This window comes from Sebastes umbrosus, chromosome 16 (assembly GCF_015220745.1).
Source record: "Sebastes umbrosus isolate fSebUmb1 chromosome 16, fSebUmb1.pri, whole genome shotgun sequence".
Lineage (NCBI taxonomy): Eukaryota > Metazoa > Chordata > Actinopteri > Perciformes > Sebastidae > Sebastes > Sebastes umbrosus.
In genome coordinates this window covers 28,441,365-28,465,553 of record NC_051284.1, presented here as the reverse complement: position 1 = coordinate 28,465,553, position 24,189 = coordinate 28,441,365, and the positions used below count along the sequence as shown (strand labels likewise).

Below are 24,189 nucleotides of genomic sequence, written 5' to 3'. Positions count from 1 at the left end.
AACCAAATAAAGGACAATATATGGCTTGAAATCGCCAAGCAGCTGGGATACGATGAAGACGGTAAAGTAGCTGATATGCACTTGATGACGTTATATGTTGGTGTTGGAACGGGGCTAGCCACAACAGCTAGCGTTGGCATCACATCTGGGGTCCGATTAGTTTATATAGGTTTGTGTAGCTAAAGTTAGCCCCCTAGACGACTGCACCACATTTTCGTATCGCACTGGGGAGAAACGGCTTTCAGTGGACAAACTCTGGCTTGTTTAAACATCCCTGTTTGCTTTTTCACCTCTACTTGTACCACTGTTCTCTTTTTAGTATCTAAACTGCCTTTCAGTGTAATTATTCACAGTATGTCCCCACTACAGTAATGAGGAGCTCCGGTGTGAACTCTGCCCCCAGCCGCCCCCCGACCATCCTCACTGCGCTGACCAGTCACCATGGCAACTGGCACGAAACTCATTTTCCTGAAATTTGGAAAAGAGAGAAGAGAAAGAAAAAACAAAAAAGAACAGTTGTATTTGCTGTACGCGCTGTGAAAACACATCTTTCATATGGTGCCAGAGGGCCTGCGAGGCTTTGTCCTCTGTACAAATATGAGTGGCAGCCTCTTTTCTAGCCCTGAGCAAACATCACAGGCCTCGTCATCCTCCTCCTCCTCCTCCTCCTCCTCCTCCTCCTCATCGCTCGCTGCATGGGCCGAAGGTACCGTGGGACTGCTCTCTGTAGACGCAGTGTAAAGAAAGAACCGGTGGCACTGGGATTGATCTGGCTTTAATTAACCATTGTACGATGATCCACGACTTCTGCCAAACAGCCGGCATGATTTACGGCCCGCCTGTGGTTGGATGTGGGTGCGGGAGGCGGCTTCAGCTGTAAAATGTAGTCCAGACACCACAAACATTAATCAATTATCTAAGACACCAAATATAGACATTTTAATTTCCATAAAATCTGCAGCATATTTTCTCCAAAATTATGTTATTTTTTTATCAAACAAGGAAATAAGGTCTGCCTTTACATTTCAAAAAGTTTGTCCCACTTTGTAATAAGACATGCTTTATTTATAATGTTGGAAACAATGGCTTTGTGATGTAAATTAATGATTTTTAATAACATTTAATAAGGCTATATAGATCAGTAATAAGGAGAGATGGGACAAAGTCATTGTCTTGCAAGTTATAAGTGTAAGTAGATATAAAGTCCTGGGTGAAGTCTCTAGTCAAGTCCAAGTCTGAGATTTAGTGTTTTGAGTCCTAAACAAGTCATTTTCATTCATTTTACATTTTTTAAATTATTTTAAAGTATCAATTATAATAGTAAATTTACAGAAATAATTAATACTTTTTAAAACTTTGTATTTATTACTTCCAAATGAACTTCCACGCAACAGTTTTATTAATGATTTACTTTCTGATACCAACAAGTCTGAAGATATAAATGTGTTTTAAATTATTAAAGGTGCTACAAACAGGTTTGTAACAAAGGTTTGAAGCAACAGCGAAAGTGCTGTCAGAGCTAACATTGTTTACCTGAGGGGGAACCGGAGGGTGAGGGTGTTACGCTCTTGCGATGATGCCGTTGGTCGGAACGTCGTTCTCAACCGTAACCGCCATATGAGAGCAGTGCAAAGCAGCGGCTGTGAGCGAGCCAGTGGGGCACGCTCACATGCACGCACAGTCGGCCCGGTGATGTCATCAAAGCAATAATAATGCTCTGCATATCAAATTTAGCATCTTTGAGAGTGACGAGTTTCCCGCTTTCTAGAAGCTAGGAAAAAAAGTGCTTTGAAGGGAGATACACACTTTCACAACCTGGCAACCCAAAAGTTGGTCATCTTTATGGCTTAATACTGATCTATAGTCTATCATGAAATGATTTATAAACCCTTAAAGGTACAGTGTGTAGAATTTGGCGGCATCTAATGCTGTGGTTGCAGATTGCAACCAACTGAGTACCCCTCCGCTCACTCCTCCCTTTCCAAGACTGCGGTAACGTGAGCCACCGAGTGCAAAACCATGGTAACACCGTAGGCCTTGCTCAGAGGCCATCCTCACCGTAATAACACTACTTTAGGATCAACGGAAGTTAGACGGCGGTAGATGGTACGTTCTGGGCTACTGTAGAATCATGGCGGACTCCGAGGACCCGCTCCCTATGTAGATATGAAGGGCTCATTCTAAGGTAACAAAAACACAACGATTCTTAGTTTCAGGTGATTATACACTAAAGAAAACAGTTATTAATATTATATTCCATTTCTGCAAAATAGATCCCCTGAAATGTTACAAACTGTTCCTTTAATGAAGCCGTAAAATCAAACTTAAAAGCCCTTCATACAGTACGTCTTATGTAAAAGCAATGTCATGTTTCATTGTTTAAAAAGTGAATACATAATAAGTATGTTTTTCTCTTGCCCTGCAGTGACCTCCAGTCATTCATGTGTCTTTGTATGTCTTTATTTACACACTGTTGTGTGTACATACTTTTGTCACCTTGAGCTTGAGCCAAAAGGGACAACTCTTTCCTGAGTGTGCGTGCGACCGTCCGTCTGTCAGCCGCTCACCACTCCCTCGTCAACACCACAAATTCCTGAACATGGATTATTCTCAGCTGATTGAAGTGTTTTTTCTTCTGTCAGGCCAATGGCGAGGAAAAAGAGCTCAAATCACTGACTAAGCAGAACGCTGTCAACAACATCTCCTCTCTCTCTCAGTGTAACAGGCCGAGGATCACGCTGCGCTCGCATCGCTACCAGTCAATACGTTAAAAAGACATGAAAAAGAGGACGGTATTAGCATATCAAAGGCTCAACATCTGACACAGCCCTGCCTGCCTGCTTGAGCCTACAGTAAGAGGGGTGCGGCGGGAGGAGGAGGTTCGACTGTAGGAGGAGGAGGAGATGGGAAAAGTGAATGTCCGCCGGTCGAAGCTCACCGAGGGTTTCACCGATGCTCGTCAGTCACACGAGGTAGTCTGCACCCACAAGGGCGGGATTAGGAGGGATACGAGGGGGCCGACGTTAGAGATGAGAGCTCTGCTCTCTGCCTCGGGCTCTGATTAAACTCCTCACACTCACATACTTCCACACACACTGTGAAAGGTCAGAGGTCAAAAGTGGAGGAGTGAGAGGGAGGGTGGGAAGAATAAAAGGATATGAAGTAATTGAGACAGAGACAGAAAGTGTCAGAGGGCAGGAATGAGTGAAACAAGGAATGGAAAGAATCAAAAGGTGTGAAGCTGGTAGGAAAAAATGAGAGACAAAAGTAAATGAGTGAGGGAGAATCCATAAATCCAGTATGATTGAGATGATTACGTCCTTTACAATTTACATCTCGTGCTAAAATCCAGAGCCAATTTAGAAAGAATGGTGTTTTTTAACCATAACTATGATCTTTACGCTCTTGAGATGCATCATCTCCTTTTCAAAAGGTCAAAAAAGGACATTATATTTCCCCAAATAATCTAAAAACATAAATAAAAAGGTGAGGAAAAAATGTATAAACAATAAAAAACACACACAAACTAAATTAGGATAAGTATGCATACAGTTGGAACATACTACTTCGTCATAATAATGTTCCTTGAACTTTGACCAAAGCATGCTGGCTTGCATTCTGCTATATGCGACCGTGCAGTAGGACATCCTGGTATTTCTGGCATCGCCATTGTTGTAGGCTCTGGTGAACCTGCATGATTTCATCTATTTTCGCAATCCAACCCGTTGGCACCGATGACGAGCATTACGAATAATTAAATAGAAATAGCCAATCCTCTCACTGATGGTCTTGTTTGCTTATCTAGGTCGTATAGAGGCCTCAGTATTACTTTGAGACTGTTTCATAACCAGTTAAACAGTAACTTTAAGTGCAGCACTTCTACTGAAGTGGTTTATTCTAGTGCTCCGAGAGTGAAATAAGTGAAAAGAGAGAAAGAACGAGGACACAGAATATGATGTCGTGAGGCTGGGTGAAGCAGCGGGCAGGTGACGGCATATATGGCACGCGGTTCAACAGGTGCTGTGGTAAAAGGCAGCGCTGACAGACAGGAAGAGAGATGAATGTTTGGTGTCAAATCGCTCTCTGGCTTCTGTCCGCTGTCAATGAGGTGAAGACAACCAGAAGAGAGCAGAACAGTGAAAAGAAAATACAGAGGAGAAAAAAAAGGGAAAGAGGAAAAAAGCTTGTTGGCCGGGATGCAGGACTTACTGTATTACATCTGTATTTAATAAAAGGCTCAACAGCATTGATCTGAGCGGAGGGAATATCTCCAAACATCCTGCAGAGCTAAAAGGCCGGTGGGATCGCGGTGCTTGTCTGATGGAGGGCTTCCTGTTTTAAGCACTTAATGAGGAACTGGGGAGAAATTTAACTTCCAGGTCTCCCACCCTGGACGCTTTCCTGCAAATCATTTATCCAGTTCGCCCCTGACATTCACCTGCCACTGCTACATTTGTGCAAGTGTATTCGATTTTTTAAAGCTGCTTTGCTAGATTTTGGCCACTAGGGGGCAGAGGAACTCCAGAACAAGCTGACAGACTAACAACGTCGACATATTATCACATTATCAAGCTGTTATTAGCAGTTAATTTCCTATTTTCACTTCCCAGCTCTATTTATGACCCTCAACCAAATCAGTTTTTTGTCTTAAAGTTTGATTGATTATTAAGTGTAATTTCTCATCAAGCAATGATCTGATAGACTAACTGTTCGCAGTCAGAGCACCTTTAAGGTCCAGACACACCGACCCGACATCAAAGAACTAGCGGCGACGAAGGCCACCAGTTGCGCCGCCTAACGTCGACTTTGTTTCGGCCAAAAAGTTGCGTTCGAACACACCTTAAAGACTTCAGCTGACGGCAGACTACCACGTACGTTCTGCGCCTGCGTGAGAAGAAATAACTCTCCACACCAGCAGGTGGCAGTAGTCTGAATTTGTCATTCAAAAAGGGAAACCGGAAGACGGAGGACGGCGGATATACAAGCCGCTGTTATGATACGTACATGAAATAAAGTGCCGTTTTCCGACCGTTTTCACACCACTCTCACAAACCACTTAGCTTCAGTCCAGATGGACATGACGCTGTGAAAATATCCGTGTTGGAATTATCAGATGAGATGAAGATGAAAAATGAGAAGAGCCTTCTGTGTTTTTCCTCTTGACTTTACTCGTTGAAACAGCCAATCACAGTGATTTCTCTCACTGACGGGTGCCGCCGCCAATTCAACATGCTGAATCGGCCGAAAAAACTCTGACATGGGACAGACCAGAGTCCAAAACTAGGCAGAAGGAAGCTCACCGACAGCACCAACCTGTCCGACGGACGACCGTTAGCTTGATGTGTCAGGACCTGTAATTTCATCCCTGTAAAAACTGAGATATTTCACTTGATCAACTACTGTTTTTTTTCCATTTGGAGAAACAATTTTTGGTAAATTAGTTATTTACAAAGGCCATGTTGCCTTGTTTGCCCTTGAGCGATTCATTGTGAACCATCTCATTTACAAGTTAATTCCCTCCAGAAGGACGTTTCATTAACTAACCTGTCCATCTTTGACTCTCTGAATCAGCTGAAGGGCAACGAGGTGAAGGTCTCTGCCTCCGTAATGAGCATAACGATAGATATTTGTATTCTAAGTACACGCTGCCGATTATCTTCTGTCTTGAATTGTGTGCGTTGGTAAATTGAAGCTCTCTCCTCACTGTGTATTGAGTTACCAAAAAACCCTCTTCATTTAATGGAATTAAAATCAATAAAGTCAATTATTATCTGTTAATGTAGAACTGTTGAGTAGGCGGGTTTTATCATTGTAAAATTAACAAACATTGAATCATTGTAAATGAAAATCTAAAACTTGACTTGATAAGGTTTCTTTAATCTAGCATAAAGATCAGGTCACTGCACTGAAACTTAAACCCAGAGGACTTTGCAGAAGCATGACCGACTGAACAGTTCAGGAGAAATGAAACTTAGCCTTTGCAGCTTCCTCACCACCTCATAATACAACCTTTGTATTGCCTCACCCAGTCAATGATTTACAAATTAAGGAGCAGCCTGGTTATTAAGTGTGTACCAATGTGCTTATCTAATCTTTGTATGTTTGCGTCTCAGTTTTTCCCCCCGTTATCAGGTGATCACTTTTGCTTCTGAAACGTAAGCACACTTAGGTTTCGTTCTCCAGCGGGGATAAATAGGCTGCGAGTCACTCCGGTTCTCATACCTGGCTCACACCTGAAGAACTGAAGACATGGCTCCAACACTGGTGAGTCTCCTGCTGCTGACCTCTGGTCAGTTAGTGTAGATTTAAAGCTGCTTCAATTTAATCTCTAACATGGTAATGTTCTTTTACACTGGCAACATTTTTAAATACGTTTTAGTATTTAGTAGTAGTAGACCACTTACACACCAAAAAACTGACAATAGCCTGATATTTTCAGGTGGAATTTCATTCATTCATTCTCACTGTGCAATATCATTTTCCACTTGTGCAATTTTGTTAATAGTCTGTTTATTGTCAATACTGTATATACTGCTCCTATTTTTATACTTCCTTCTATTTAAATGGTTCATATTTTGTTAAACTTTGTTTAGCTCTTTTTTTTTACTGTGTTGGCTGATGCATCTTGTTTTTTGCACTTTCCCCTTTGCTGCTGTACACTGCACATCTCCCCACTGAGGGACTAATAAAGGAATATCTTATCTTATCTTATATAGATTTGATGTGTTAAGTATTCATGGATTACATCATGTAAATGGATCCAACAGACCTTACTTTGGATTTTCTGCTGTAAAGCAATGTGTTACTATTTTAGTCAAAGTAAACTAAGACACTAAAGTAACACTAAATACTAAAATATGAAGAACATAGACAGCAAGAACAAACACGATGAAATGACACAACAAGTGTGATATCGTAACGTTAAGAAGTGCATTTGTCATGTAAAAGAAAACTCCCAAATCTCCCAGTGTTGACTAACTGTATCTGTGCAGGTACCTTCTTTCCACAACATGTCATGACAAGTTCTAAGTAAACTGGGTGTTCCTTTACCCTCACTGTTTTATGATTCATGCCCTGATACATTTATTGATTTAGTATAATGTCAGGCAGGAAAAAGAAGAGACTCATTTCAAGCAGGAACATCCTTATTAAGCCAAGTTTTCTTAAAACAAACAACAGTTATGTTTGCATTGTGTGTATCCTTGAGGTTTAATAAAACATATTGAAGGCATTTCCTTCCTCATAAAACATTTGTAAATTTTTTTTTTTTTTTTAAATTGTACATTGTTAACATCCATGTTTACTAGCTTGCATTCTTCTTCCCTGCTTTTTTTGTGCATTGCTCTGCTTCTTTGCGTGTTACTGCTGCTAACTGTCAAACAGCGCAATGACGCATGCATGTGCACAAACAAAACGGGAACCCACATGATAAACATTACTCAAAGTCGTCAGAAACTCCTCTAGACGACACCTTTGAGTTCTCACCATTTACACTGACTACATGCCAAGTTTATTATGTTTATCTATATTTAAATTTTTATTGTTTTCTTATCATTTTAGTTTGACCATGGTGCAAAGCCCGGGGACCTGATCGAGATCTTCCGTGGGTCGTATGAGCACTGGGCCGTCTATATCGGTGGAAATGAAGTTGTTCATTTGATTCCTCCAAGTGAGTGAACTGTTGTTTTTATTATATTCATTTTAGAAGACCATCTATAACATTCTGTCTGCCAATGTATCCTTTTTGAAGGCATTACCCTCAGATGGACATTATCAGCCAATAATGTACGTAAATGTAATATAACAGTAAAGACAAAGACTTAACGAATGTCAATGTATCCTTTCCCTCTTTGTCTGTATCCCTTTTCTTCTCCAATCCTCTTTATTCTAACTGCCTGTCTCTTCTATTATACAAACACAGGTGTTGATTCGGGCCCTTTCGGTAACCTGTTGATGCTCCTGGACAGCAGCAGAGCAGAGGTGAGGCGTCAGAAGATCTGGGAAGTGGTCGGCCGCCATCGTTTTATCATCAACAACCTCCTGGATGACGAGTACCGGCCTCGCGAGCGTCGCATCATCGTGAGGGAGGCCTGCAGGATGGTGGGCTGGGAGCTGCCGTACTCTACCGTCACTAACAACTGTGAGCACTTTGTCACGGAGCTACGATACGGCAAGCCAGAGTCTCGACAGGTGGGTGTCCCGTGGCTTTTATACTTGACTGCTTAAGCCTACATAACAAACATACTTATTTTAACCCAAACCACGATCTTTTCCTAAACCTAACCAAGTAGTTTTGTTGCCTTTCCTGTGAAAACGTATGTTTATTTTAAAAAGACAGTGTATGCATGTAATGATCAGGAAACTAACACGTGCAAAACTGACGCTAGAAACTGAGAGAAATAAAAGTCATTCTGACAAAAATCAAACCTCTCCACTTTAATCATAACAGAACATAACAGATGTAGTTGTCACATATTTTATTGATGTTTCAGTGAGAAATCCCTTTATCAAAGTGATGCACAGCCCTGATGTGTGTGTCTGCACCTGGATACTGGACGAGTTTATCATATAAGCGTCTCATTCGTTGTAACAATACACAAATCTAGCCCCAATCTATTTCAGTTGATAAGAAGCAGATGTGGTGCTAAATGAATTGTGATTGCTCATATTTCAAACAACAGACGATGATTAATAAGCTGATTCAAAAAAGCTTGTTTAATCAACCCACTTAGTGCATCTGTCACATTCACTATGTCGCAGCTATAAATAATTATACAGAAAAGCCTAAAAAAAGCCATTATTCATTTTTTTGGGCTAATTTTTATATTGTACGAGCAGTTAAAACTCTAAAACGTTGACATACACGTATGTAGAAATGCTGATATGAAACCTATTTTTGGTTCAGAAATGTCAAGATTCAACGTATAACCCCAAACCCACATTAATTATTTTCAATTGCAAATATAATCACAATTGAAATGGTTAAATGTTGACGTTCTCTTGCAGGTTGACAGAGCAGCCGTGATTGGAAGCGCAGCTGTAGCCGGTGTGGGTATCGCAGCTTTGGGTGTTGCTCTGTTCGCCGCCTTGCTAAAAGATGACGATGACGACCACAGAAGGAGACATCAGAACTGACGGCAGTGAGACAGAAAGATGAAAAAGGAAAGACCTTGCCATTGTTTGAGTCAACTCACCTGGCAGTGGTTATGATTTATACTATGTGAATAAACTATTGCACATGTGCAAACTGAAAAAGTTGGCTTTGTTGGTGTAGTGCTGTCAACACATAAAAATACAACTTTGGATAAGATTGAGGCAAGCTGCTCTGGAAGAAAATTAAGTTATAGGAAAATCTGTGGCTGTTATAATGTTATGGTTGATATTGGTGCTTGTCGAGTTAACTTCATGGCTGTTTGTTTAATGTCTGAAACATGATCCATTCGCCATATAAGACAATTTGTAAGATTTATTTTAACTCAAGTGACGAGTGACGTAATCTTATTTTAAGACTTGAATCTATATGCTGTAAATAAATGTTTGTAGGAGCCATCCATCACATTTTTGCTATTTGTTTACTGTATTATTCTTTTGTGATCTGTCCTTTATTGTATTATTACTGTATTTATATGTGTACAAAATAAATGTAAATCATTACAGAAAAAGAAAAATGTTTTGTTTTTTTACTTTAGAACTTTTTATTTAAGGACATTTTTATTTATATTTTCAAGATTTAGATTAAAAAGTAACATTACATGCAGACATAGTTGGTCATATGTATCCCCCCCAAAGCCTCAGAGTCCAAACGAGTAATTAATATTCATGTTTTCTTGGCAAACAATCCTGGTTGACAGAGAGGTACTGAGTGTAAAATCAGAGGGCATGACGGTGAAAAGGCAGACAGAGGAACAGGAGAACACGGAGTAATGTTTTTCTTATGGCCTGGTTAAGAGCTTAAAGGGTGTTTATCCCCCCGTCGTCTCTGTGCCAGCATTGTGCTGCATCACAATCTACCACTGTTCACATCGGGACCCCCTTTACAGCCGGGGCAGGTGGACAAGACCATGTGATCTACATGCTGTGTGTGCAACCTCTTGTTTCTCTGTCTTCGTGAGGACCAGTTAGACTTAAAAACCTTGAGAGTGAGGACATTTTGGAGAGTGGGGGCATTTTTTTTTGGAAGTTGGGGCTGTTAAAGGGTTAAGACTTGAGTTAGGCATGTAGCCGCAATGTTTAACGTTACGGACTAGGAAATGTATTAAATTAATCATGGTCCTCACAAGTACCAAAGTACAAAAAGTGTGTGTGTGTGTGTGTGTGTGTGTGTGTGTGTGTGGCTTGTATTAGTCATGTCGTGGGGACATATATCTGTTTACACAGTCACATTGTGGGGACCCGCCCTCCTTTTGAGGACAAAATGCACGTCCCCATATTATAAATCATTACAATTTAGGGAGAGGACTTGGTTTAAGGTTAGGGTAAGGTTAAGTTTAGGTTAAGGTTAAGGTTAAGGAAAGGGTTAGGATAAGGTCAATGTAAGGATCAGACAGGTCGGCCCTGCAAAGAACAAATGTGCATCTTGTCAACTAACTTTCTCAGTCATGTTTAAACTCTCAGTTTCAAAAATAAAAAGTCAATCTGTACAGTAGGAAATGTGACATTTGCAGCTGTTAATCCATTTCCAATATTTTTCAGTGCTGTAATTTCACACACATTTCAAAATTCAGATCTAAAATCAATAGCCTTAATTGAGCATCTTTTGATACTGCAGGTTTGTATTTTAATTTAAAACATGTATTTAGAGTACCCAAGTAATATTGATCAAAGCCAACCCACAAATTACATTTTTCTCATTATCTGATGAGGTTCAATAGGCATTTGCTTCAGGGACATGTGTCATTTCATGTGTAGGTGTTAAAGTCATTGACTGAGACATCACCATGAACCCTCATCAGCAGCTGGTTGGACATCTTGTGAAATATCTCGCTACCTGTTTTATATAAATAACAGATAAAATAACAGAAAAGGCAAATACAGAGGTGAACTCATGTTACATCTTAAAACTACATTTTGATTTGCAACATTCAGAGGTTTTAAGAGTCTATAAGTAGTGGCATAGACGACAGTAAATCTAATAGTTTACTACATTAACAGCTGTTGAGCTTAGTCAACGACACTAAAAACACAGTGACCTGGAAAAAATCATTTTGAAATCCTTAACACAACAATAAAATCCGATGATGAATTGGATGTTTTTTTACAGTGTAGAAACAGGCCTCGGGGCCGTGGCCAGGCCAGTAAAGCTGCTAGCAGGTGGGGCCAGTTGGGCTCGCCCGGTCCCCAGAATCTGAACAGCACCCCACATTGTTCCCGGGGTCACCGCCTGAGAGCTCCATGAAATCCAGAGAGGGCTGCAGAGGCTCAGGTCGTGGGACCGGCTCCAGAAATAATAAAACCTCATACTCTCCACGTTCCGGGGGTCGGAGAAGATGGCTTATCGTGGCTGATCATTAGGCTCAGAAATAATCACCATGTATAACAAATATGCAGCGATGTCATTGGTGGCCCTGATAGAGAGATGTATTGACAATGTGCAGGGTTGCAGAGTGAATGGTGATACAGCGAGGCCTCAAACTTAAACATTGAATGGACATTTGCATTTAGTTTTTTACCACTCAGTTCTTCGGTTTTAATCACCACCTCCATGGCTTGTTCTTGTGAAATCGGCTGCCCATTACAGTCAATAATGGCTGGCATTATGGCGTCAATTACAGGTAACTGTCCCATTTTGAAGGAATAAAGAATTAGGTCAAAGAAATATAAAGCCCCCAATTGGACCTAGTCTATATAACCCTTTTTTTAAAAATGAAACCAAGGTGATTGTCTCGTTCTGCCTCTCTGTTCCCCTCTTCACCCACATTCCCTCTTCCTCAGAGAGTATTACCAAGGCTCCTTCTTTGCCATTTCCCATCCGTCCACCGGATGCCCTCGGCCTTTCCCTCCTTTCCCAATCACCTGACTGCCACACCGATCTACACACCTGTTGCCACTTTTCTCGTCTGCTCTGCTCTGCCTTCCCCATCCACCTCCTCACCTGCTTCCCATTCCTTCTGATTAGATCCAGCTCAAATGTGGTGTTTCAACACATTCTCACCCCAACTGGTCACATACTTATGCTTTATCAGACCCCTTGGTGTCACTTTGTCTTAGTAAACACGTGGTTAACGATGTGAAGTCAAACAAAAACACTGAGGTTAAGGCAACAAAACCACTTAAGCCAAGTTCACACTACACAACTTGCTGTATTGTAATCGTGGTTTTCACACTACATACACTTTCACTAGGAGGGATCCTCGATGAGGTCTCCAAACTACATTTTGTCGCGAAAACATAGCAAGGCATCGTCTTTGAGCAGCTCACACATGACGCTCGAGCGCCAATGTGAGAGTGGCGAGCCAACAATTTACCTCTGATCTGGGGCTTTTGACTGGGACTAGGCATTAGTTTGGTTTAGGAAAAAACAACATGGTTGGCTTAAAATTACTACGTTTGTAAAGTGGAAATGAAACTTAACGCCCAGGACACAAACAGCGGTCTCCTGGATGAAAGTCCTGTATTTGTTGGTTTGTAATGTATTCTCTCAATCAATAATTTCTGTATGTAAAATGTTGGAGATTATTGCTTTTACTCCAAAGTTGACACATCTTCCCTCGCTAGCATTTTGCTGTTAAGTCACAGTTACGAAACAGGACTTGCTATTGTGAGTATCTATTGTGAACTGGGCTCAGAGGCAACACTGGGCCAACATGAATTACTACAGCCAGTAAAAGAGCAGAGCAGCCTGAGATAAAAGCAGCGTGACAAGCAGCCGTGGAAGCCAAAAAACCAACTACCTTTGGTGTCCGTGTCACTTTAGGATATATGGCTTCCCCCTCGGCGGCCTGTCACAGCTAACTTCTCACGTTCAAGTTCCCCCAGAGGCAGACGGAGGAGGGGAGGTGGTGCCGTGCCGAGGCCAGGAGTGCCATTAAACCCCCCAACTTCTTCCATTTGGTACAAAGATGTCATTGAGCCTTGTCTTTGCACCTGCTCAAGTCGTGGAGGAGATGGCAGAGGCTCTTCCTGTGTGTCTGCTGGGGGGGTGCGGGGGGGACACAACAGTCCGCCACCTCCCTGCTGCAAAACAAGCCCAACAAACACTGTTTAAAGATCTCTTTTTTCCAGAAGGCGAACTGCCGCCATGCCAGATAAGTCAACAAATGAGGGCCAGTGAAACTTTGTTCGTCGTGTGAGGGTCTTTTTGTGAGAGAGGTTGTGTAGAGAGAGGGATGGTGGGAGGTGGAGTTAGGACCACATAAAGAGGAGAGCCAGGAGGACGTGGCTTGGAGACCACCCTAAATGTAAGGTTCTCTGGATGCCTATGCCCGCTCAGGTGGCAGCAGTTGAAGCCACCACCTCACCACCTCACCACCTCCTCCCTCCCTCCGGGCTCACAATGAGGAAACTGTTTCAGCGAGACGAGGGCTCAGCCTCCGAGGCCACTGACAGGGAGAGATTAGAATAACAATGGCCTGGGTTAATGATGTTTGTGCCGTTAAAGGCACAAAGTCGTTACTAAAAAAGCCATTAGGCCTCCAAGTCAAAGAGAATGAAAGGGTTTTTTTTACTCTGATTATTTGCAGTGAATTCTAAACAGAACAGTGATCAACACACAAAACACCAGTGGCTCAGTGTCCCATTTTATGGCGCGTTCTTGGTATTTTTCATGCTGCCATAACTACTTTTTAGTTCACGAGATAGTGGCTTGTTTCATGAATTAGCTGCAGTTCCTTTCAGGCTTTTCACCCGACTTCTTCACTCGGATCCACTCATCATGTCGAGGCAGCAGGCAGAGCCGAGTTGGAGCTGGCAGAAGGGGGCAAAAAAGCCGAAGAGCAGAAGAAGAAGAAGAAAAAAAGAAAAAGAAAAGAAGTCTTTGAAGAAGACTGAGCTCGCAAAGCTGTATTTTAAAGTTGGATGGCACATCAGAGGCACGAGCAGCTACAGTTCTGGCTTTTTTTGAGGGATATATACTGCAGCATCCAAAAAGAGCATTCTCTTTAAAGGCAGAGAGCGCGGAGTGAGACCAAACAGTCACCGCCGGGCTCCGAGGCCTAATTATCCGTTGGATCACAAACAGAGAGCTGGTTTCAGCGGAGCAGGGACGAGCAAGAGGATGGCTATATGTGAACATAACTCAATGTGACATGATTTCAGCTGTTATTTACATTCACATTATAGGCTGACACTATCATTTAGAGTGACTTAGTGCACCACTAGAATAAGTTTCATTTCCTTCGCTTCCTGTGTCCTTGAAGTTCATGTTTATTAGAGATGTGAGACAAAAAAGGAATGAGCGTCGGGCCAGAAGAAGAGCTGAAAGAAAACTAGTCTTCGATTTTGTTGTCCTAAATATATTCTGTGGTTCAACACTTCAGTCTGAAGCAGCAGAAGAAACTGTATTCCCTTGAACACCAGCATAACAAGCAGCCTAGTAAACATTTATATGCTCAAACTACAGTTCTCAGACAACAAATGCAATATTTCTGGATACTGAAAATAGATTTAATTGGAGAAATAAAAGCTAAGTTGTTAGCCTGACAATGTTAGAGATGCCTCATGTTCTCCACCCAGTTGGACCAGAGCTGTGGTCCTACTGAGGGTAAAGCTGGATGTATAGTTTCTGCAGAGCCTTTGCATGTCGCGACGATAGCTGACATGCATCTCCTCAAATATTAAACGGTTTGCATACTTGCCAATCTTGAAACCTCAAAAATAGGGAGGATTTCAAAACCACAGCGGGGTTTCGGATGGGTCCTCCCCCAGAATGAAAATAACAAAATAACAAGTACACTGCAACAGCATCTTTATGTTAAACTTTTAATTTTACCTTTAATTCTCAGGAAAGAAAACTGAATAACTTGCCCCTTGAGAAATTAGGATGCCTTTTTCTGAAAATGATGAAGTGTGACATACGCTCAGCCTTCATCTAGACGCTCGCAGCCTCCCTCCCTCCCTCCCTCCCAGGCTTGGAGAGGTGACTGGGGAGAGAGGAGCTGAGGAAATGCCTGTGGCCAAGCCTCTTATTTTTCCATGGCAGCGTTATAAACATATAGAGCAATAACATCTCCTGTATGTACCCTCTCTGTCCGCAGAACTGTGGCTGGCCCTCTCAAAAGCAGCACTATGTTATTACCGTCTGCTATGAATGCCTTCTGTGTTGTGTGTGCGTGTGTGCATACATGTTCTTATCTGTCTTCTGCTGTGTGTCTGTGCATGCGTGTGTTTGCTCCAAAGAAGCGTGCAGCATATAATAAACGCAAATGTTTATTTCCGAAGGCTTCCTGTGTAAACGATCCCGCTCGGCCGAACACAGGTAGATTCAGGGAGCCTGACGCGTGGGCGTAAATATGTCACAGAAATAGACTGGAGGTAAATGGTGCAGATTGTGCGTCGGCTGAATGGGCCCGACTGTCTCGGCAACAGGAATAAATAGGTCTTTGCATCCACACATTTGCAGCTCAGCCTCCTCCCCCTATAACCAGTAGTGGTAAAACAGTAAAACCTAGCAAGTTGACCTGTTTATGTACATTAGGATTTTATTGATTATATACAGTATAACCATTCAGAGAAGGAAAAATCTCTAACAACACGTTCATCATTCAATATTTGTATAATATCAAGTTCCCCAGAGTGTCGCTGTGTGTCTGTTTAGTTTAGAAAAAATATGAATTTTAAATTTCATTCCATTAGTTATATTATTAGACCACCTATTACTTATTTACATCGTGGCAATTGATTTTTGTGACATAAAACTTTTCCCCTTATGTCCATGTGTTTGTCCAACAAGTTTCCATACCTAACGGACAAAATATATTGACGTGTCGTATAGGTTTTACTAAGTTTTCTATATTTTCGAGTTGCTGGTTTGTTAGCTATAACTAATACTGAATAATAGGCCTGTGAATCAATATCTTCATCTAATATTTAGTCTTCTATCATTGATATAAAAGGGGTGGTCGCAGTCTCAGTATAAAAATAAACATTCAGAACAAACCATAACCTCCAAAATGACCATTCATTTAATTAAATTATTAAACTGTTTCAACAAAATACTGTATAACCTTCATGAAGGTATGATTTATTCTTGTGCATTTAATGAACATACAACCAGGTGAGTATTATATGTACATACCTTTTTATGTATTTTATGATGTTTTATGTGTCACATGTTTAAGTTTCCCTAGCCACAACACTTGACATAAGACACATGATTGTTTTCACCTCCATTGTTGGAAAGAAGGCACACCTGTAGTACTTGTTTTCAAGTATAGGCGATTAAAACAATTTGGCTAAATTTAGGCATAGACCTTCTAAATCTGAGGTTCTCCATTTTTTTTTTCAGCCAAGGACCCCTTTGAAAAATACAGAATATACCGTGGACGCCTCATGTATGTCACTTGGAATAATTTGACAGCCCATTTTTTTACACTTCCATAGTCTTAGTTATGTGACCGAACAACACAAGAGAAATGTATTAGAAAGATATTAGACATGTATCAGACATATTTGCAGAATCTAAGGGTTATAGATTTGTTAGATTAGAACATAATAAAAAACTAAACAACATTTTGTAAAAAAACAAACAACATAAATAGCCTATATTTTTTATATATATATTATAAATGGATGAATCTGAAAATCTAAATGATTAAATGAAAACAGTGTTGATTGACAGCTGGTAGGAGAATAGAAAAATGACCCTGGAAATCCTAAATCTCCAAAAATCAAACACTTTGTAAGCCGAACAATCCTCCCTAACACATTTTGGTGTCTGCACATCTTCCAGCAGCTGAACCAGGTGCCTCTCAAGGACAACAAACGTCCATGGGAGAAAAAAGCACAGCAGCACACTGACTGATTTTTATTGCAGTATAAGAGCATCTCACCACTTTGAGCTTTGGTACTGAAAGGGGTCATTTTAAGCCTTTTGGAAATAAACATTCAAAGCTGTTTTAAGGACAAACTCATTTGTCTTTGCAGGGAATACCTACATACACCACTACTACGGTCAATACTCTGTGTTTTGTCAGGAGGAATATATTCATTCACCCAAATGAGCGAGCAGCAAGAAAGACTTCTGATCATATTATTCACTTGAAAAAAACTGTCAAACTCTGGCCAAGACATCCATCCATCCTCATCCCCTTGCACAAAGATGTACCAATATGGAGAGAAAAGGCTGTAAACATCTGAAATGGTACTTAAATTGTATATGACGAAAGGGAGAAATCATTTTTAGCTCAGTCCTCCTGGAAGGCCCCCGTGCTATAGGCATTTAAAAGTACATAAAAAGGTCAAGACAAACAACATGGGTGGCAAAAATACAAAAACAAAGCAGGCTAAAAGTAGTTGTCTGGAGGAGACCTGTGAGTCAGGGACTGTGTCTCGTGTTTTTCTCCTGAAGTTACATTTACAATATCTAATCATATAGTGTCAACATACTGTGCCATTGCTCCTTATTTACCACTTGTTTGGGATTTTGTTTTTGTTTTTGCATCCTTCCTGTGTCTGGATTTCTGGCTGTCTGGACATCACGCTTGTCATCTGTCTCTCTTCGTGTATTTGTGAATTGTTTTGTCTTATAATTTATCGGTCTGTTGACAGCAAAAATGTATATTCTCTAACATCGTTACGTGCTAACAGACACAACAAAACAATATAAATGTGTTGTCTGGTATTGTCTTTGTTTCTGTTTTTGTCTGTAATTACATGTCAGAAATACCATCAGAATTCCTTAAATTGTTCATTACGTGTTCTTGTCTCAGTGCGTGCTACCTTTTTAAGCATTTCTAAAATTACCTTTTTTCCAAAACAACAAAACATTTAAAATGCATTGTTTGGGAGGAGTGAGCACCCTGCAGGAATGTTTTCTCCATTATTCAGACACAGTGCACGATATCAACATGCCAGCCCTAAACAATGTACACGTTCCACTCGTCTTTGAACATTTCTTCATAGATTTACCAGTGAAACGCTTTGAACAGGCGTGATTTTGACTCAGTTTTGTGAAGATGCACCAGCTGGGCAGAGCAGAGCTCACAGTCTGCTTCTCTTTTCACATCCTGCCTCCTGTTATGCTCTTATAACAACATCCTATTAAGGTCTTTTTATCCAATCTCATGTAACTCATCCATACGGAAAGCCCTGAGAGGCAAGTAAGAAAAGAAAAATTCTGGTGATACATTTTCTAAATCTGATCTACTTTTCTCTTCTGTGTTGTGTTTATGACTTAAAGAGGACCTATTATGCTTTTTCCCCTTTCCTTTAGTGTGTTATGTAGTATTTTGTGCATGTAAAAGGTCTGCAAAGTTATAAAGCCCAGGCCAAAGGGAGTTACTCTCCCCGACAAAAACACTGCTCCTGAGCTGCCTGAAACACCTCTCTTGAAGTCCCGCCTTTTCTTCCGTAATGTGGTGATGTCACCAAGTAACACATTTGCATAATACCTTCCTAGCGCCTAGTTTGGCACGCCCTCAAACAAAGAGGAACTTTGAGAGATTAAAACCTTTTTTCACCCATTCTTAAGTAAAAAAACACAGGAGAGAAAACTATTTAGATCAGACTTAGAAAATGGATCACCAGAATGTTTCTTTCTCACTTGCTTCTCGGAGCTTCCGTACATCCACAAGCACATAAGCTAGGCCTAAATGACTTTGAATAAAGGTGGTGGAGAACAATATATCTGTCAATCCCCACTTGGAACAAGCAAGAACTAATAATCCACCATCAGTGCTAAAGAGTTTATACTTTTTTTGGTTCAACTCCTTTGTATTTCATGCCAGATGTGCAACTGCATTATATTCTGCTTTCCATCCTTTGGCTTCTTTAACTAAGACAGCAAAAGCAAAAGTCACAAACTCAAGCTTCAGTAACCCTTTTCTTCTTTGAAAGAGTGTGCTGACAGGAGCTTCAGAGCCAGAGAGTCTTCCCTTCTCCGCAACTCTCAGATTCTCATACATACATTTTGAGTTTTGTGAAACAGTTTTGGCGACGCACGATGATCCCCGGGGATTACTGTCATGGCCAACCCCGATATTATAGAATTACAGTCAGACAGAGCGACTCCTGGTGCTGCGCGGACAATTACTCTGCGGCCTGGATCTCAGTGGAAAAGCTGCATTAGAGGAAAAAACCTCAGTCTATCAGATGCTGAAAAACAGGGGAAGTGTTGGCAGATAATGTGTCAATACCAACCAAAGTAATCACAGCGGGGCTCAGAAGGGGTCTGACTGGCTTTATTAGAAAGATCCTCTCCAAGAAGAAACGCAACACCGGTGGGGTTTATGCAAAATGCAGCCAGGCTTTGACTAAAGAAACATTTATATTAGTGTTTGCCTTTGTTTTAAGACCATAAAGCAAGTTATTTGCATGAATACAAATCTTCTGGGTTAATGTTATCATACTGTAACTTCTTCAAAGACTTCCTCCTTCTCCAGGAGCCGTCTGAGTAAAACCACACTTTCTAGTTTGATGGCTCTTTGGCTCCTTCATCCAGAGACATTTTACAGCAGTGTTTATCTCCTGTGGATTCCTCCTGATCTGATCTGTCACTTCAGACTCCACACTGATCAGTGAGCTGCCTCCATCTTGTGGTGAATGTTATATCTTACATAAAAACCCTGAATATCTGGAGAATAGCCGGCACGCTGGGATTTGCCACAGAAAGAAAAGGCAGCTCAAGGTGGCAGTGTGTCTCCACAAGTAACAATATCTGAGCCAGAGAGAGATAGACAAGATTTACACTAAAGCACAAGGCTGCAGTAACAAACAGTGTCCTTATTGGTGCTCATGCTTTTATCTCCTCCAGACTCGATTATTGCAATGCACTTTATTCTGGTAATATTATCTTCATATTCTCAATAAACTTCAGTTTGGTGCGTTGATTTGTAGCTGGTTTGTTCTGGTTTTCTTGCAGGGTAACTGGTGCATGTAGGTGGGGCTGTCTCATCAGTGCAACTGGGATCAGGTGGAACCATGCAACGCTTCTCAAGCTCTATAGAAGCTCCCCTCCCGGTCTCTCTCTGTGCTCTGACTTGTGGTTTCTTTATCCTTTTGCTCACCAACGTTACCACACTACATTTTTCAGATCCCCACTCGGGTGTCCAGTCATGACTCATCAATCTCAACTGACCTACAGCAACACTGAGTCAGTCAATGCAAACTAATGCTGTGCAGCTAAACATTGTTCAACCCTACAGAACTTTATTATAAACTCTAGAGGAGAGACAACGTTTTCCAAACATAACAAATATGTCTGGCTGAATTTTAAAATATATATATATATTTTTAAAGTGTGTAAAATGATGTACAAGAATATTTCCATTTGATAGAATTGGACGGCCGTCAAAAACATTAAGTCTTCAACAGTGTAATCGTATAGCTTCAGTTAAGAGTTGCAACAATAAAATACAAGATATGACGCTTTCAGACGGTGTTGAATATGAATATGATATTAACAAGCTAATTAAGAGAAAATAAAGGGGTTAATAGGGAGGGGAAGTCCCGCCCCTTCCGGTGGAAGATCCCGTTTGAAATGCGACATGAATCACACATATAATGTTTGTCAATTTAAAAGATAATTTTGCAAGTCAAGAAAGTCAGTTTGTTGCAGTATCATTTAGTTTTGTGTGAAACCGCTCAGTGAACTACATCTCTCGTCTCGCACGATATACCTCACCAACACTAGCTAGGTATCTTAGCTATGTTCCACGCACAGATGAAGCATCCTCTATTTAACCCTCCTGTTGTCTTCCCGTCAACAATGTAACTTTTGCCGTCCCGGGTCAAAATTAACCCGGTTTGGTTTGACTTTTTATAAAGCATACAATATAAACTATCACCCAATTCTGTGTTACACCTTTTTGGCCAACTTTTACACTTTTTTGGGGGAAATTAAGGTTAATAAACCTAATTTCTGTGAAATTATAAAAAAAAATTTGGTAAAAAGAAAAAGCAGATATTGTGAATTATTTTGACTAAAGTTATTATCAGAGGAACATAATGTTGATGTATTATTACATACTGGTATATGTAAACTTTTAGTCAGAATATTGTTTTGAGTAGGCAACCATCCATGTTATTTTGGGGCAATTAGATTTAAGAAATCCATATTTATGATTAAATAAAAACGGGTCAAATCTGACCCGAGGTCAACAGGAGGGTTAAGACCTTGCGAAAGCCCCGGAAAAAGCAAATAAGTGGAGCTTGAGTTAATATTAGTAAGTCAAATTGCTTTTCCAAGGTCTCAAATGCGCAACTTCGCTCAATTTATTTAAAATGTAAATCTAACTCATCAAATCAGACAGCTGGTTTGATAAATCTGCGGTCTCTGCAGGTGAAATATGTTACTTTGATTTGCAGAAGTCAGATTTAAGACTCGTAGGACTCTGTACTTAATGTATGGTGTAACAATTCAGTAGCTCACAGTTTGATGCATAGTGACAGAAGTACATTCTTTATTCACTCATCCATGGGTTTAAAATGTACTTTTATTAGTGTTTCTGTCAAACAAAATGTAATCTCTCGTATTAATAAACCCACTTTTCAGCCAGCAGATCCTCGTCTGAATGAAACTGGAAACTCAATCATGGAAGAAAAGCCTTGATGAAAAGATAAAAAGCAAATGTCTGAATTTTTCTCCAGACACTTTAATTAACCACAAAACAAGTTTTAAAGTCTTCAAAGAAACTGATTTTTAATTTCTGGCCTGAGGATACGTAGCGTTATAAGGATCAAGAGCCGGGCGTCTGGATCGTCGAGCAATTTTCAGTTGAGCCCCTTTTTGACAGACAGCAATATTAATACATGTCATTTAATTTCACCCTTTAGCATTTAATGCACGTCAAAAAGATAATGATGCTTCAGCTATCAGTGGTCTGAAATGTAGCGTACATCAAACTGGCATGTATTGTTACACATAATCACCATCATTATATCATAAAACACAGGTGAGTAAATCTGATTTCAAAATATTCATTCATTCATCAAACAACAAATGTAAGCACACTATTGTGAGAAAGAATCAATATTTGGATTAGAATATATTTGTGTTAGGATGTTTTTGGCAGATAAAAGGTTTTTTAAATGTCAATCCTTCAGGGGTCGCCGGTGGCAGAACGTAAAGTGCATTCCTAATGTCTGCACTCCTGGTTTGAACTGATCAGTTACTGGTTTGACTCCTGATTGTTCTGCAGTGTATTTGTGCTTCAACATTTTTCAGGCATTTCATTTCACATTTCTTTATTTCCAGAAACGCTTTGAAATTTATTTCAGCTGTCAGCATTCACACTGCATTTTTTGGAGGAAATACATTTTCTAGTTATCGGTAGTAACCTTAATCTTAATTAGTATTTCATGTTGGATGGATAAGATCAAATATTAAAGTCAAAGTGCACATCAAATACACTTGAGATGGTTTCTGTCATTTTAGGTAGTTCTTATCACGCTGATGTTTGTTCCACGTATTTTTATGATACGTTTGGTTTTAATTCGTTATTTGATGCTATAAAAAGGGGGTGAGACGTCATGATTGGCAGCCGTGAGTCCCTCTCGTTGACAAGCTGCGTCCATGCTCGGCCCGCGATTGGTTCGGGCGGTTGACCTCGATACCGCGGCTCCACCTCCCAATATATACTACTGCGCAGACTCTGGCTCCAAATGACTTCAAAATCTCAAGATGATTTTTTTTTTATTAACTTATTTATTTATTGAAATTTATTATTATTATTATTATTATTATTATTATTATTATTATTATTATTATTATTATTATCTTCTCTTTGTATTATTATTATTTTTTATTTTATTTAATTTTTTATTTATTTAGTATTGTTATTATTATTATTATTATTATTATTATTATTATTATTATTATTATTTTGGCTTCACTTCTGTACAGTGGGAGGAAGTGGAGATGCATCGTCCATCTTTATATATACAGTCTATGGTTCGGTGCCTCATAGCATTAAACTTTAATTTACAGCTTTAAATTTTGTACAGAGTGCTGAACACCAGATTCACTGTGGCCCACTGACTGTCATGAGGACTTCCTAATTGGTTGGTGGTTTTTGCCTGGCCTGGATCTCTGTCCCCCCCCCCAGGCCTGTACTCTCCTCTCACTCCCCAGACCTGCCATCCTCGATCCATCCACTAGATGCCCTCAGTGCCGGTCACCTGACATCTCCTCCCAACTACACACCTGTTCCCACTCTCCTCATCAGCCCTGCAGGTACCGGACCGTCCCGGCCTGCTCTCTCACCTGTTTCCACTTTCCCTCATCAGCCCTGCAATTTATAACCGGACCTTTTCCATACAGTTGTTTCCTTGCCAGTTGCTGCCATCTGCTTTCTAGCAGCTGTTACCTATCTGTTGTTTGTTTCCTGGAACTCTGTCACCTATCTGCCTGCAGGCCTTGTGACTCTTTAAGTTTTTGCAACTTTCCCATAAAACCACTGAACTGATCCAGTCTGCCTGCTTTTGTCTGTCACCCCTGTGAAACCCACAGACCCACTGATGTAAAGCTCATGACATGAATGTGAATCAGAGAAATAAAACTTTGTTGCTGAAGCCCAGAAACTTCTTCAACACAGCAAAATAAGAAGAAAAGAGAAAATCCAGGCAGAAGGCTGCAAGATCTCTGTAGATACAGACACTTCTAGTGGATCAGAAGCGATGATTGAGAGGGATTATTTTAGTACCAGTCTATAATAAATGTAGTTGATCAATCTGAAGATACAGTATGACAATGTGAGAATACAAGGCAAAAGTGAGCATGACTCACATACCCATTTGGAAAATGTTGGAAAAAAAAGTCTGAAAAAATGTCCGTAAAAAAAAATGTCCCAAAAAGTCTGAAAAATGTTTCAAAAGAAAAGTCTAAACAATGTCGAAAAAGGTACAAAAAAAAATTCTGAAAAAAATGTCCGTAAAAAAAAAAGTCTGAAAAAAAGTATAAAAAAAAGTTTGAAAAATGCTGGAAAAAAAGAGTCTGAAAAATGTCAGAAAAAAAAGTTTGAAAAATGTCAGAAAAAAAAAGGTATGAAAAAAATGTCTAAAAAAAAGTTTGAAAAATGTTGCAAAAGAAGAGTCTAA

At 40.3% G+C, this 24,189-nt stretch overlaps 1 protein-coding gene across 1 annotated transcript; it reads left to right on the top strand.

The window, feature by feature from the left end:
* Positions 1-6,124: 6,124 nt before the first annotated feature.
* Positions 6,125-10,645, top strand: LOC119504281 (phospholipase A and acyltransferase 4-like). Its single transcript, XM_037796331.1, has 4 exons — positions 6,125-6,264; positions 7,561-7,669; positions 7,922-8,190; positions 9,007-10,645. Exons 1-4 carry the CDS (start codon positions 6,250-6,252, stop codon positions 9,133-9,135), a joined length of 522 nt encoding a protein of 173 aa, XP_037652259.1. The 5' UTR covers positions 6,125-6,249; the 3' UTR covers positions 9,136-10,645.
* The last annotated feature ends 13,544 nt before the right edge of the window (positions 10,646-24,189 follow it).